This window comes from Pezoporus occidentalis, unplaced genomic scaffold, assembly GCF_034315485.1.
Source record: "Pezoporus occidentalis ecotype Australia unplaced genomic scaffold, CSIRO_AGI_Poc_V1 ctg48, whole genome shotgun sequence".
In the NCBI taxonomy this organism is placed as follows: Eukaryota; Metazoa; Chordata; class Aves; order Psittaciformes; family Psittacidae; genus Pezoporus; species Pezoporus occidentalis.
Window position 1 is genome coordinate 305527 of NW_026915813.1, and position 14135 is coordinate 319661.

The following is a 14135-nucleotide window of genomic DNA, read 5'->3' on the forward strand; positions in this document are numbered from 1 at the left end:
AACTACATGATGTTAGGGTCTTATTCAAAGACCTATGGACTGCAGTTACACATTTCTTGTCCCTCATCTCCAAGGTGGAGGAACTAATGAACAGCTGCTCTAAAGAGAGGAGAGGGCAGGAGTTTGTTTTTGATCAGCTTAGCAAAAGAGAAGCCAAGATTATACTTCCTTCTAGTAGGTATATCATCGTGAGGAAGAGGATCTAGCTAAAATAGATGTGAATGACACAACAGCGAATAGCTACAGAACAGGTAATGATAGCCTTGAAATTAGAGGTAGTTTGTACCTATTCAGACAGTGACAGTGTAGAGCACTCTCCTGGTCCTGAGTAGTGGAGTTGTAAGCAGCACAATTGTTTTGATGAAGGTGCTCAGGAAATTTGTGAAAGCAGTTATATGAGACATTGCTTAAAATGCAAGTGTCTGAACCTGGAAGTTCAGAGCAAGGTCTCTTCCATTCCTGTGTTCCACAAATGCAGACTAAGTCTAATGCTGTACCCTGTGTAAGGGGCATCTTCCCTTTGGGCTGCTTTCCTTTGCTCAGTTCCTGCACCTGCCCAATGGAGAGATTCTGTGTTTATAGAATCATAGACTGGTTTGGGTTGGAAGGGACCTTAAAGCTCATCCAGTTCCAACCCCCTGCCACAGGCAAGGACACCTTCCACTAGACCAGGTTGCTCCAAGCCCCGTCCAACCTGGCCTTGAACACTGCCAGGGACGGGACAGCCACAGCTTTTCTGGACATCCTGTGCCAGCATCTCTCCATCCTCACAGTAAAGAACTTCCTAATATCTAATCTAAATCTACTCTTATCTTAGAGCCATTCCCTCTTGTCCTATCACTACCTGCCCTTCTCAAAAGTCCTTCTCCCTCTCTCTTATTTACTAATAAATAAACTTTTACCATGTGTCATTTATTATGCAAGTAAAACTATATTCTTCCATGATCTCTGTTGTCTGCATGCCAGGGTAGTGTGTTTTCTGGCAAGGAGTAACTCAGCATTGAGTATCCCCTGTGATACAAACTGCCGGTCATTTTAAATGAATTCAGTAGACCACACTGGGCAAAATCCTTCCCAGATTGCTATGACTGCAACTTGGGCACCAGCTGTTGTTGTGGAAATGGTTTTGATATGGTCAGGAAGGGGGAATGACCCACAGAAGTTTTATGTTTTTCTCTGAACCCCCCAGACCCGTGAATGAATGGGTGTTTTAGCAGAGGGTTATCTCAGCAGACTGGTTACTGCTTGAATTTGATCTTACTAGAAATACCAAAATTAAAGCATTTATTGGAAATATGGACAGTGCTGTCCCCCACCTAAATCTGGCACAGAAGAACAGCACAATCAAATCATTTAGATGTTGTGAAACTTTGAAGCCCAGAAGCCCCCAACTCTCAGGGATTTTCACATCCTTTCAAACCACTTCACTTATCTTTGATGGGAATTCCCAGTGCATTGTAGAGGATGGTCACTTGTTCCCAGACTCAGTCTCCTGTAGTCAAATGAAGTGCTCCCGTCCTCAGTAGTGCTGTAAGACCTGTCTCTGGATAGTTGCCTGGTAATAATAGAAGTATTATTCAATATAAGGATTTAAAGTAAGCGTAATATTTTTGTTCCTACTTGACAGATCAGAAAGATCAATGCAGTGAGTAATTATTAAGTGGGAACATTAGATTGTGAGGGCTTCATTTATTGTACTGCCAAGACACTGACGCGTTACTAGTCGTGCACAATTACCAAATCCGTCACTGAACACAATACGCTGCTCTTGATTGTAAGAAACTGTTGAGTAGAGTAGCTGGCAATATTTGACAAAAGATAAGGGTTCTCTTTAATTTAGTTGTTTCTTTCTAAGAGTCAAATATATCAGCACTGATGTGAATCTTTTGAGGAACATCTGAGCTTCATGCTTCTGTGTATGATAAGTATTGTATTGTTTTGCTACACACTACAAGGATGGTATTTTTTGTGGGTGTTAAATTATATTTGGCTACCAGTAACTCTTAAAGAACAGTTAATTTGGACAGCAAGGTCACTCAATTTGATCCTCTTGGTATGTATGTTTTCTTAAAAGGACTACTGCTAAGGGTAAGCAATACTTAATAAAAAAGGTACTCTTAAGAGATGCTGCAGTATGTGACAGTATACTGCACATATATGTATACACATATCTACATAACTAATAACTACAGTTTTTAACATGTTAATTTTATCTTTGGGGACTTTAAAGCTACAATGACAATCTGAAGTGACAGGATTGCTGTTAAAAATTAAAACGTGTTTATTATTTAGGTGAAAATCCTTTATTATTTTTTGTCATTACTGAGGAGTTAATCTGGGCTATGATAGAACCTGATGGTGAGGCTGTTTACAAAAAAATCAATGTACGTGAGCTCTGATTAGAACGTGATTGATGCTCAGTTACTCCAATGAACAGGAACTAATACAATCAGACAGAGCCGATCTCATTTGCTGAAGGGCACATTAATCACTATGTACTTTGGCAACAACGGTGGTCAGGGGGGGAGTCAAGCAGGGGTCTTACACTGATTCAACCAGATGAGCACATATTATCTCTAGCTGAGTATATTACACTAAAATCATGCCATCTTTATTGTATATACATCATTACGTGACTATGTAGAATACGTGATCTCTATTTATACAGCAATGTAATTTAGTTCTTCCATTCACTTCCATAGTCATATCTTTTAATAATGACCTGCAAGATGCTGTTTTCTTCCCACTGTCAAACAAATGAATTTTGCTATTTCAGTCTTACCACAAAATTTAGCACCTTTGCAGCTGTTTGTGTGTTAAAGAGCCAGTAAAAGATAAAAATAACAGTAATTCTACACGGTAAATACCTTCATTACTTTTTTTAAGATTTCATATCAATGAGTGTATGGGAACCCTTCTAGGGAGACTTCTGAATACTATAATGATAAGTGATAGGCTGTAAGCAGATGAGTGAAGTCACATACAACTGTTCAGTCAGTCCTTTCCTACTGAACTGTCATTCATTCCACGGAATATCCGTCAGCCTTCACTCTAATCAGGCGGAATTGGCAAGTCCCAGTGGATGAGATGTTAACAGTCTATTCCTGTCTGGCAGCATGCTCCATGCTGGAGAGCTAGAGGACATCATTTATTCTTGAAGCTTGGCATGTCAAATATGAGCTTGGAAGGACTTGGGGATCCCCTGTTCTTATTCCTGGTTTTATATCAGCCAGCTGTACCACAATGCCACAGCCCTGAATCCAGTGTCTCAAACTTTTCCATCAGCATGCTCCCCAGGAGGTTTAAAGTTCGTTCTTTCTGCCTCTCTTGCCTCAGGCAGTGATGTTCTGCTGCCATATCTACAGTGAGGGGCAGGTTAGCTGGACTGCCTTTGTATTTCTATCATCCTTAAATCTGATGTGTGCCAGTCCTTAAGCCTTGCCCAGCATTAGTCCTGTCACACCATCCCATGGCTTCCTTGCTCTTGTGAGCAACAGTGAAGGAGGTGAGCTATGACATGAACTGAATTACTCCAGACAATAGAAATCCAAAGGTGAATAAATGTCTGTGCATCCAGGAAGTCTAACCTGGCCAGAGTTAGCCCAAAAAATTATTATAAAAAGGTCTTTAAAAAAAACCACACCAAAACCTGCACAAACCAATGTGAAAATAGTATGGTTTGGTTTTCAAGCAAGCCTTAGTTCCAGCTGATACTCCCAGAGCTTCAGGGTAAACCCTGACATCCCGGAAGGCAGCTGACTGGAACAATTTCGATAAAATCTGTTGTGTGCAGCATAGATGACATCTAAGAGCTTGGCTTGCAATAAAGAAATCTAAAGAAAGTATGGGAATAACAGATATGTGAAAGACAGATACGCCAGTTCTCATGATTGATGTGTTTGATGAAATCTCAGTGCCCCAAAATGTTATGGAAGATCTCATTGCAGTTTAGTACAAATGATGTAATCCCATTCAGATGCCCTTAAGGTTGGTGAAGTAGGGAATTTGCCAAAAGGCCATCAAGGCCTGTGCTGTGATTGCCCAGCTGTAAAGCAGATTGCACACATGGGTGCGTGCAAACCCTTTTTTTACAGCCCTTGGCAAGAATAGCAGCTCTGCAAAATAGACAACCAGCAGTGCTTCTCCTTACCTGCACCCCATGGTAAGCTGGTATATGGCCAGCCTGGCCTTGCGGATCTCCCAGCATCCCAACCTCTCTGGTGCCACAACCTGCACTATCAAATCCCTGCCAGTGATTTGTATGTGATGAGAAAGGAGACCCTCCCACCAGCTCATTTCTCCAGCCTTCAGCTGGATGAAGGCTGAAGAAGGATGGAAGGATGAAAGAAGGATGGAAGCCACAAACCCTTGAGAGCTGAGCAAGCTACACAATGCGTGAGAGTAATCAAGGCAGGAGGTAGTGGGAGATTACAGAGAGAGGGTGAGCAGTGGGACCTTCAAAAGTAAAATGAAGAGATTGGGAAGGAGGGGGGAAGCAGAGAAAGGGAAATGATGAAGTGATGCAAAAGAGGCAGGACAGAGCAGGGAACAGGATGGAGCTAAGGAGGATACTTCAGTAGCAGCAGAGAGTGAAACAGGGTATTTTTAAAAAACTGCAGAGCAGGATAGAGAGAAATGGAGAAAGGGGAGGGGAGAAAGAAGGAAAGGGGAAGGGAAACCTACCTGGAAAGTGCGGTAAAGGGCAGAGTCAGAGTTGGAGGGGATGCAAGAGCAAAAAGAACAGAATGGTGGCTAGAGATGGCTTTCAGAGCACCAGCTAGGCTGTCAGTGTGTAAAGTGTAGCAGCGGCAGCCATGTCACTGCCATTTGGGGTTTTTTCCTGCTTTTTTTTTTTGCTTTTCTTGCCTCTTTGAAAGTTACATTTTAATCGTGCCGCCCGTAGCTGTGGTGGTTCGAGCTGGGCACATTCTATCAATCAGCAGCTTTGCTCCAGCCTGAGCTATCAGTGTGCTGCTCCTCAAAATGCACTGGAGTGTGTTCTGCATCCTAATCACCCCTGCATGGCTGAGATCATGGTGCCTCTGACCACAGGTAGCACAACTTTTAACATGCTTTACAAACAGGAGTGAAGGTGATTAGGCAGAGCTTTTATGGGCTGCTTCCTTACACACGTATGAATTAATGAGAGACATTGTGGGGGAGAGGCTTTGTTTGATTTCTTGAACCAGCCTCACTTGCAAGGGTTTTGTACAAGCACTTGTCATAACACTGCTGTGCAGAGCAGGGTCTGGGAATACAGAACAAACTCTTCCTGTACTCAACTACAGTTTTTATTCTAATATATGTATGTATATAAACCTCTCCTTATTGCATACATTCCATTATTGCACATTATATTTTCCTGAACGGGAATAAATTGCAGGCTTGCACCTAGTTCTCACTCTCTTTTATTGTTATTTTAAGCAGCAGGTAAGGTTATAATCCATCTGTGTTTGTGACCTTGAACAAGAATGGGCACTTTCTCATTTACATAATGCTATTTTTTACTGAGCCATTAAACTGCAGAAAAACAGGGCGAGCATGGAAAGTAGTCATCTACATATGTTTAAAAAAAATAACTGCAGCAAATCCAACTGGAGAAAGCAGACTTCTAAAAAGATGCGAGTGTTCAAGAAATTAAAAAGCAAATGGACTGTAAAGGCAGTTTTACTGCAAGCAAAACCTCCTAAAATGAGATCCTTGACAAATACCACTCTGTGCATTTGGTGCGCTGGTACTCTGCCTGCATGAGCACTGCTCCCCTGACAGTTCCTGCCTTCATAAGTGCGATGCTCCCCACTGCCCTGGAACCACAGCTCTGCAGCCCATGGCCTACGGGGCTCCAGTGTTATGAACCTGATTCCAAGTTTTGCCTGAGGGGAGAAAGCTTACAGTGCTGAGCTGGGCTGTTTGAATCACAAACGGTGTGTGCTAGCGCTGAGATATGAAATAGCCGCGACTTTTTCACATTGTGAATAACCATTACAGCAGGAGCTGTAAATGACAAGACACGGTGATTTGGAGGGAGTGAAACATTAGATTTACTGCTGTTGATTCAGTTTCTGAAATGGGCACTCATCTTGATCCATAGGCTTTCTGCAGCTTCTGGGGTATGTTTTATCAAGCTGTCACACTGACTCTTGGTTTTTTTGCTTGTGGGGATGTTAAGTTGTGCCTTACTAAGCAGGATTGTGACAGGCCTTTGCGGATGGGGTGAAGGTAAGGGAAACCTCACTGCAGACACCCCAAGGGCTAGCTGCAGCTGCACATGGCCAAAGTCTCTGTAGCTCATCCCCAGACTGAGCAGCCAGCGGTGTGCTGCCTGGAGGCCTCAGTAAAGCAGCCTCCCGACAGGGTGAAGGCTGGAGGTGACCTGTTGCTGAGGGCAGTGTATGCTCTGTCTCTGTGCTACACCCTTCTGATCTGAAGCAGTCTTCTTTAGCGCTTCAGGAGCTGTAACAAGCTCAGTGTGGAATCAGCTGTCATCACACTCCAGTATGCCATCAGCAAACATGGAAGCAGGATGGAGCTGGCAGTCCTGTTAGTGATTCACAGTGTACAAATCCAGCTCACCCGCTCTAGTTACCCCGCAGTGGCTCTGAAGTGAGCGGAGCTGCTGTCTGTCAGTAGCTGTAGGGTAAGAGCAGCTAGCTGCACAGCTCCCACTTCTGCCATTTTCAGTGCATTATTCATTTGTATTACAGTAGCTCCTAATGGCCCCAAATGAGATCAAGGTAACACTGGCTGGAGGCTGTGCACATAGTGTAAGACAGCTCCTAAATCCAAGAGCATCTAATCTAATCAGCTAGTGAGCTTCTGTATGGTGCAGAGTTTATGCCTTTGAATTCTCCCATGACTGCATGTGCTGTGCTTTCCTGGCCAGTGTGCTGCTCAACACAGCTTCTCCCCAAGTGGGAAACAACAGCAGAGTGCTAAAGCAACTGTCATTTGAGATGGATTTTAGTTTATTAAATGCGAAGCAGGTGAAATATGCTCTGTTGGGCTGTACTAGAAAGGCAAATAGTTCCTGATTGCCTGAGTCTTGGAACTGTGCAGCTTTTCCTGTGGAGACCTGACTGTTTGGGGTGGATGCCCACTTCCAGAATGGAAATTTGGAAAAGACTCCCTGTCTGCAGCTGAGACAGGAGAGTTGAGCATGGCCCTGTCTTTGCATATGGAAAAAGTTCACAGGGGATGAGCTTTCGAGCAAGGCTCTGAAACCCATGATTATGCTAATCCAATAACCTGGGGGCCATGGATGAAATCCTGAATTCATTAAAGTTAGTGACAAAATATCCTCCCCTAGGGACTGGGGGAACGAAGCAACTGGCAATCCATTATTTCAAACTACAAGCTGATTAATGGGGTAATTTGTATACAGATCGAGGGACGTTTTCTGTCCCTTTCTCCCAGACCCAGAAATATATCCTGACTTGAAGCTTCATTCGAACTTCACAGAAGAGATGACAGAATCCTCTTTATCAATGTATTTATTTCTAAGCAGCATTGTAAATACAAATTTTAATGGTGTTGAGACCTGCAAGGTCTATGGCCTCAGAAAGGAAATTGGTTTATTCTGGAACTTGTGCAACCTCTGTCATTTTTCACAACCTTTTGAAACAGTTCAAATTATTCATTACAATACGTAATTCAATAGTAAATCTTATTAGTGTATCAAAATGTTTGAAATACATGAAAATTTCTTTTTAAGGCTTTTTCTGGGATCATGGTAAATCTCAGCTGTCAGAAAAGGCAAAGCTCTGGGGAAAGAGAAGAGCTGAGTGATCCTTAATCATAGAATCATAGAATAGGACCTTAAGATCATCCAGTTCCAACCCTCCTGCCATGAGCAGAGACACCTCACACTAAACCATGTCACTCAAGGCTCTGTCCAACGCAGCCTTGAACACTGCCAGGGATGGAGCATTCACAACTTCCCTGGGCAACCCATTCCAGTGCCTCACCACCCTAACAGGAAAGAACTTCTTCCTTATATCCAATCTAAACTTCTCCTGTTTAAGTTTGAACCCATTACCCCCTGTCCTATCACTATAGCCTCTAATGAAGAGTCCCTCCCCAGCATCCCTATAGGCCCCCTTCAGATACTGGAAGGCTGCTATGAGGTCTCCATGCAGCCTTCTCTTCTCCAGGCTGAACAGCCCCAACTTTCTCAGCCTGTCTTCATACAGGAGGTGCTCCAGTCCCCTGATCATCCTTGTGGCCTCCTCTGGACTTGTTCCAACAGTTCCATGTCCTTTTTATGTTGAGGACACCAGAACTGCACACAATACTCCAGGTGAGGTCTCACAAGAGCAGAGTAGAGGGGCAGGATCACCTCCTTTGACCTGCTGGTCACGCTCCTTTTGATGCAGCCCAGGATACGGTTGGCTTTCTGGGCTGCAAGCGCACACTGAAGCCGTCCCATGTTCATTTTCTCATCAGCCAACACCCCAAGTCCTTCTCCACAGGGCTGCTCTGAATCTCTTCTCTGCCCAACCTGTAGCTGTGTGTAATAACTTGTAAAAAGCTGAGGGGTTATTAAAAATAACTTTTTAGGACATATTACTTCTATTGCCTTATGAAGTTACTCTCATGATGTTGTGGTCCTTACATTCCTGCATGCTTCAGGTTAACTGTACCTTTCATTGAATACTCTAGAAGGGAAGGGGAAGACAGTGGTAGAAAACTGTACACTCTGGGGAGTAGTGGGGAAACTCCTGTTTTATGTCCTTTTCCTAGCTGAAGCCAGAAACTGCCTTATTCTGAGGTCAAAGCTCAGCTGTCTTGAGCCCATCAAAGTTGACTTCCCACAATGCTGTTTAACTCTTTGTTCTTGTTCTTTCTCTCTCCCTGCAGTGTGATAATGACCGGTGCATACAACAACTTCTTCCGAATGTTTGACCGGAACACCAAGAGGGATGTGACCTTGGAGGCATCCCGAGAGAGCAGCAAACCACGAGCTATTCTCAAGCCCCGGAGGGTCTGCGTTGGAGGCAAAAGGAGGAAAGATGACATCAGTGTTGACAGTTTGGACTTTACTAAGAAGATCTTGCACACAGCATGGCACCCAACCGAGAACATCATTGCTATAGCAGCGACAAACAATCTGTACATATTTCAGGATAAAGTGAACTCAGAAATGCACTAGATTTATCAATATCCCTCTATATTTACAAACCAGCCTCTTGAGAGTTGTAGAAGGATGTGATCTTCACAAAAAATTGTGGCTTCTGTGGTGGGATTTGTAGGTTGCATCCTTTCATCCCTCAGCCTGTATCTTTATTGATGGCAAGCCAACTACTTCTAATTTTCCATCACTGCAACTGTATGAGTAAAAGGCACGACTGCAAATCCAGTACTGTGGTCTGTATTGGTTCCTTTAAACAAACAGGGGTATTTATTCACTTTGGGAGTGTTCCTGAGGAGGGCTGAGGCTCCTTAGCTCCCGTTAGTCTTTTCAAGGCTCTCAATGGCTCCCAGGGCCATACTCTTCCAGTGCCCCGCCTGCTTTTGCAGTCCACAGCATTTACCACATTGTTAGAGCTTTTTGCCTCAGTCTCTTGATTAATTTTTTCAGTAACATTTTCCTCTTTCAGCTAAGCCAGGCCTGTTTGGGTGAATGAATAGCAACATTCCTTTAGACTATGTGGCACACTGGGAGTGGCCTCATGACACTTATACCTGGAAGCAGAATCCCTGCCAGTGAAAAGCTGCCCTGTCTCACCTATCCCATTCCCTTCTTTACAACACCCTCTTGTTTATTTATTTATTCACATTGCTTTGTGCTTCAACTTCCCAAGTAAGTGTCAGACTGGTATAGTTACTCAGCCGGCTTACTTTAAGTAGTTTCTTCTCCATAGATCTCTTTGCCCTATTCAAAACAATAACAAGTACCTTCATCACGTGGAGGACTATGTAAAAACTTGGTATTGCCACTTCAGACTGGTCAGACACAGCCAGGCAGTTGATATACAAACCCATCCTGCCATCTGGGGGTTGGAGTTCTGGAAACCTTGGCTAGAAGTGCTGTCCTTGAAGGCAACAGTCAGCTTCAGTGGGAAGAAAGTTATGTCACTGCTAGACACTTCAGAAAGTCCCTCGTTTGTTGATTGCAAGTGTGGTTATTTTAGTCATGGCCTTGGGGAATACAGGCAATGTAACTGTAAAAGGAATGGTGCCGCGAGATGCAGCACTTGTCAGTGAATTTTAACACTTTTAAATGAGTCCACTGCTGGGAGACAAAATTATTCCTGGAGAAATATGAAACATAAAAAAGCTCCAAACCCAACCAAACCTTCCACATACATACTGTTAGATCTATCACTGGTTTAAAATGAGTAGTGATGGATAAATGGGAAAGTACACACAATTGGTGTTGCACATGCAGGAATGGTATGGGAACAGTGCAGTGGGCAGGGAGTCCTCTTAATCCAGTAAAAGAAAGTTCTGCTGCATCCCTAATAGCTCTGGCAGAAAAATTAATATCCCAAAGGATTTCTCCTCAAACCACGAATAAAAGAGCACAAGTCACGTGACCTGTTAATCTGCCCATGTTAAAACTCCTCAGAAAAAATAAATCTCTAAGCCATTATGCACTGATTTCTTGGTAAATGGAGAACGTACCAATGAAGGGATCTGCATGCTTTTATAATTTGGTTTGGGTGGAAAGGGTGAAAATCTGCTTACAAGAACTAATAAAACAAAGCTTTTATATGACAACACAACACATGAACTCTGTACCTTGGAAGTTTTCTAGATCAATGCTGTGTACTTCGTGTGTAGAAGCACAAACCCACGTGCATCACTTTCCAGACACACCAAACATACAGTATGAAATGTGTAGGTTCATTTGAAAGGGAATTGGGAGCGTTTATAAGACAGTATATGCTGTAGCAGGCATGGACAGTACATGTACACATTTATTCGAATGAAATTTAACAAAATTGCCTTTTCTTTTCCCCTCACTTGTAAAAAGGTTTAAGAATGTGGTAAATTGTATAGAAAACTTGTTAATGCCAAACTACCGCTTCAAGGGTGTCACAATTTCCTTGACTTTTGGCCTCCTCCATTAACCTTTGCAGCTCAAAAACAAGTAAAAATAATGCTGTCAGATCATACTGGCATTTACAGCTAGAAGTACTGTAAAACATATATTTAGCTTTTAACATTCTCAAGTTCTATAGATAACTTATTATAAAGCAGATCTTAATAAATACCACAGTTTTTTTGTTTTTAATTTGAAGTACCTTACTCTGTTACAGCTTTGGGTACCAAAAAGAACGTTAAAATTAAAGAAAGAAATATATCTTTGGAGCTTTATAGAACTAATGAAATGCCCAACCAAAATACCATGAAGTGATTATAGAGGAAATAAATAGAAACCTTTCAAAGACCAGTATTCCGTTCCTGCCTTTGACATCTCTACTGCAGATCGGTTTCCTGGTTTCTTGAATGTATGGAAAGTTAACATCGTCATTGTGAGCGTTTCCAACTTTTCTTTTTCTTTTTAATTTGAGCTTTCAGTGGTGTAGAGTAAGTGATGGTAAAGTTGGTAAAGCTGATTGATTGTTTTGAAAGCTGTTGTTCATGGCTGCATTCTTTGTGTTGCACAAATTAGCTGACTGTTGTTGAATAAAAATATAAATATGTTAATACCAGCTTTTTCAATAAAACTACAACCAAAAAGGCATAAATAGATGACTTCCAGACACAGCTTATTTTTAAGCTAGGCATGAAAGGGTTGTTTATCTCCTTTTAACAGAGGAGGAAGAGTCACAGGGATTGGGACTCACAGGACAAGATACTGCTATGTGAACCTAAGGTGGTGTGGCAAGTAGAGAGGTGAACACAGTGCCCAGAACAAGGCTAACCTGGGGGTTTAGCATTATGATGAGTGTGTGAAGACAGTTACAGCAGAACTGGAGATAACACTTTTGATTTACCCCTTGGACCAGCTTTTTCTCCTGCTCATAGCCTAACATAGGAGGTTGGAGTCTCAGTTTCCTACAGATTGAATGAGGGACATGTGCAACGTGAAGGGACACACACAAATATAGGGTAAAAAATGGCACTGGTGTCATCTCTGGCTATGTTGGGGACCTTCCAGCACAGCAGGCCATGAGGGCACATCTGGGATGTGTCCAGGCCTGGCCTCCTAAATAAGGCAGACATTGGCCCAGGTGACAAACCAGAGGGCTACGAGCAGAGCAGTGTCCCTGTTCCACCCCTTCCCCTCTGCCCCTGCTTCCTTTCTACCTCTACAACAGGGGAAAATAAATACATACATAAAGAGGTTTTTAATAAGAAGAGGAAAAAGTGGCACACACACACACACTTAGAGCTAGGAAAGCATTCACTTCCCAGTGATGCCTGACCCTCCCTGTTCATTGTGACGCTTGCCCTAGATTTTGGACTCTTCCTTTGAATCTCAGCTAAGGCTGAGATTATTTATATTTATATTCATATTTTATTTATATTTATAGATATTTATTTATTTATATTTATATATTTATAAAGCACCTATCACCATATTGATGGTGATATCACCTGTCTGCATGCTCTGTATGGGGCCCTGGGCTGCGAGAAACCACATGTCCATTAGCACACACGCTTTAGACACTGAAAGGCTGAGTCCTTTTCCTGGATGCAGACCAGAATAAATATGCCTCAGCTGTTAGGCAGTGTGCTGCTCTGCACAGCCCCCCCACAGTTTACATGCTAATTCCCCCCCCCCCCTTCTTTGGGAAGACACAGTCAATCCCACTCATTTAGATGGACAAATATGGCTAGGCACTGAAGAGCGAAATCTCAGCTCAAAATCAACACTTCAAGCAATGCCCTATTTACCTTCCCAGTTCCCCTTTTCATCCCTAAACACCCAGTAGGAGCAGGAGCCAGATGGCAAACTCTGTGCATTTTTCACACTCATACTTAGTAGCTGCATACAGAAATTTAACCCTTTGTGGTTGGAAAGGGGGTACTGACATGAGCCACCTGCTTCTCCTGTTTGCAGCCAGCAAACTCATCTTGTTTTCAGGCAGTTAAGTCCTTTGGAGCCTTCCAAGGTTGTGGCTATTAATCCCCAATGAGAGGGTAAGTACAAGGATTGTTTGCCTTCTATGTCCAATTTTCACTAACAAACATCATTATCAGCAATTTGCTCCCACTCCCAACAGTAATCCTTTTCCATTTGCAGTCTTCTCAGCAAATGGCATTAGGTCTAAAATTAGAGCATGAATTCACTTATCTTGCTTATGCGGTAAAACCTCAGAATGCAACAGGACGACTGGAGTGGGTGAGATTCAAAAACTTGGGTCTAATTTCAGAAGATGCTTGGGGACAAGGTGTTTGGCTTTGTGAAGCCAAGGTAAGCCTGGCTGTTGTGTACAGGACAGGTTGCTGTGCATACTGGAGATGTTTGCTTTTGGAGATCTTCATGAAAACACTTTTCTTAGAAGTGGAGGTTTTTTTCCTTTTCTCTGAAGTTGGACAAGGATCAAACTTATATTCATGTGAAAGCCAGCACAGCTCTTTAGGCAGTCCTAAATCTGCCCCTAAATCTGGCCCCTGATCCTAAATCTGATCCTAAATCAGAGATCCTAAATCTGGCCCCTGATGCAAAACATTTCACGTGAAGCACCTGACTGAGCAGACTCCTTGGCTATAAAAGCTGCCATGAATATGGATCAGCCAGGCAAGGCACAGCTCATTACTTGTCTTGCTGTTTGCCAAGTGGAGTCAGTCAATGAGTGGGACAAGATCCTTAAACCAACAATTCCATGAAGCAATTATTTTAATTAGTGTGGTGATGCTATGTATTCTTTTTATAACATAGGCACTAACAAGAATAAAACCTGTAATAGTGACTCTATCGAAGGGTGGGTTGCTGGACAGCCACTCCCTGTTTTAAAACCAGCAATAATCATAGTTATAGCATGTGTATGTCTCCTGCAGCAGCCTCATCCAACACATCTGAATAGATTAACTTTACATACAGGACCAAGGGTAACAAACTGACTGTGCTCTAGGGAGAGGAGTACTTTGCTCGCAGAACTGGAGAAAGCCCCTCACCACCTTTTGTGGCTGTCATTTGATGTCATTTCTCCAATAGGAGGAATAAGTCTCAGGAAAAATTC

General features: G+C 42.8%; 1 protein-coding gene across 7 annotated transcripts in view; it reads left to right on the forward strand.

The window, feature by feature from the left end:
* The window catches only part of PPP2R2C (protein phosphatase 2 regulatory subunit Bgamma), a 202826-nt gene extending 191174 nt beyond the window's left edge, over positions 1-11652 (forward strand). For all 7 annotated transcript variants that reach the window (XM_062636346.1, XM_062636348.1, XM_062636349.1 and 4 more), the window contains one exon: positions 8857-11652. In XM_062636346.1, coding sequence (XP_062492330.1) covers positions 8857-9148 — 292 coding nt within the window. In that variant the 3' untranslated portion in view covers positions 9149-11652. The remainder of the gene's footprint in view (positions 1-8856) is intronic.
* Positions 11653-14135: the final 2483 nt, after the last annotated feature.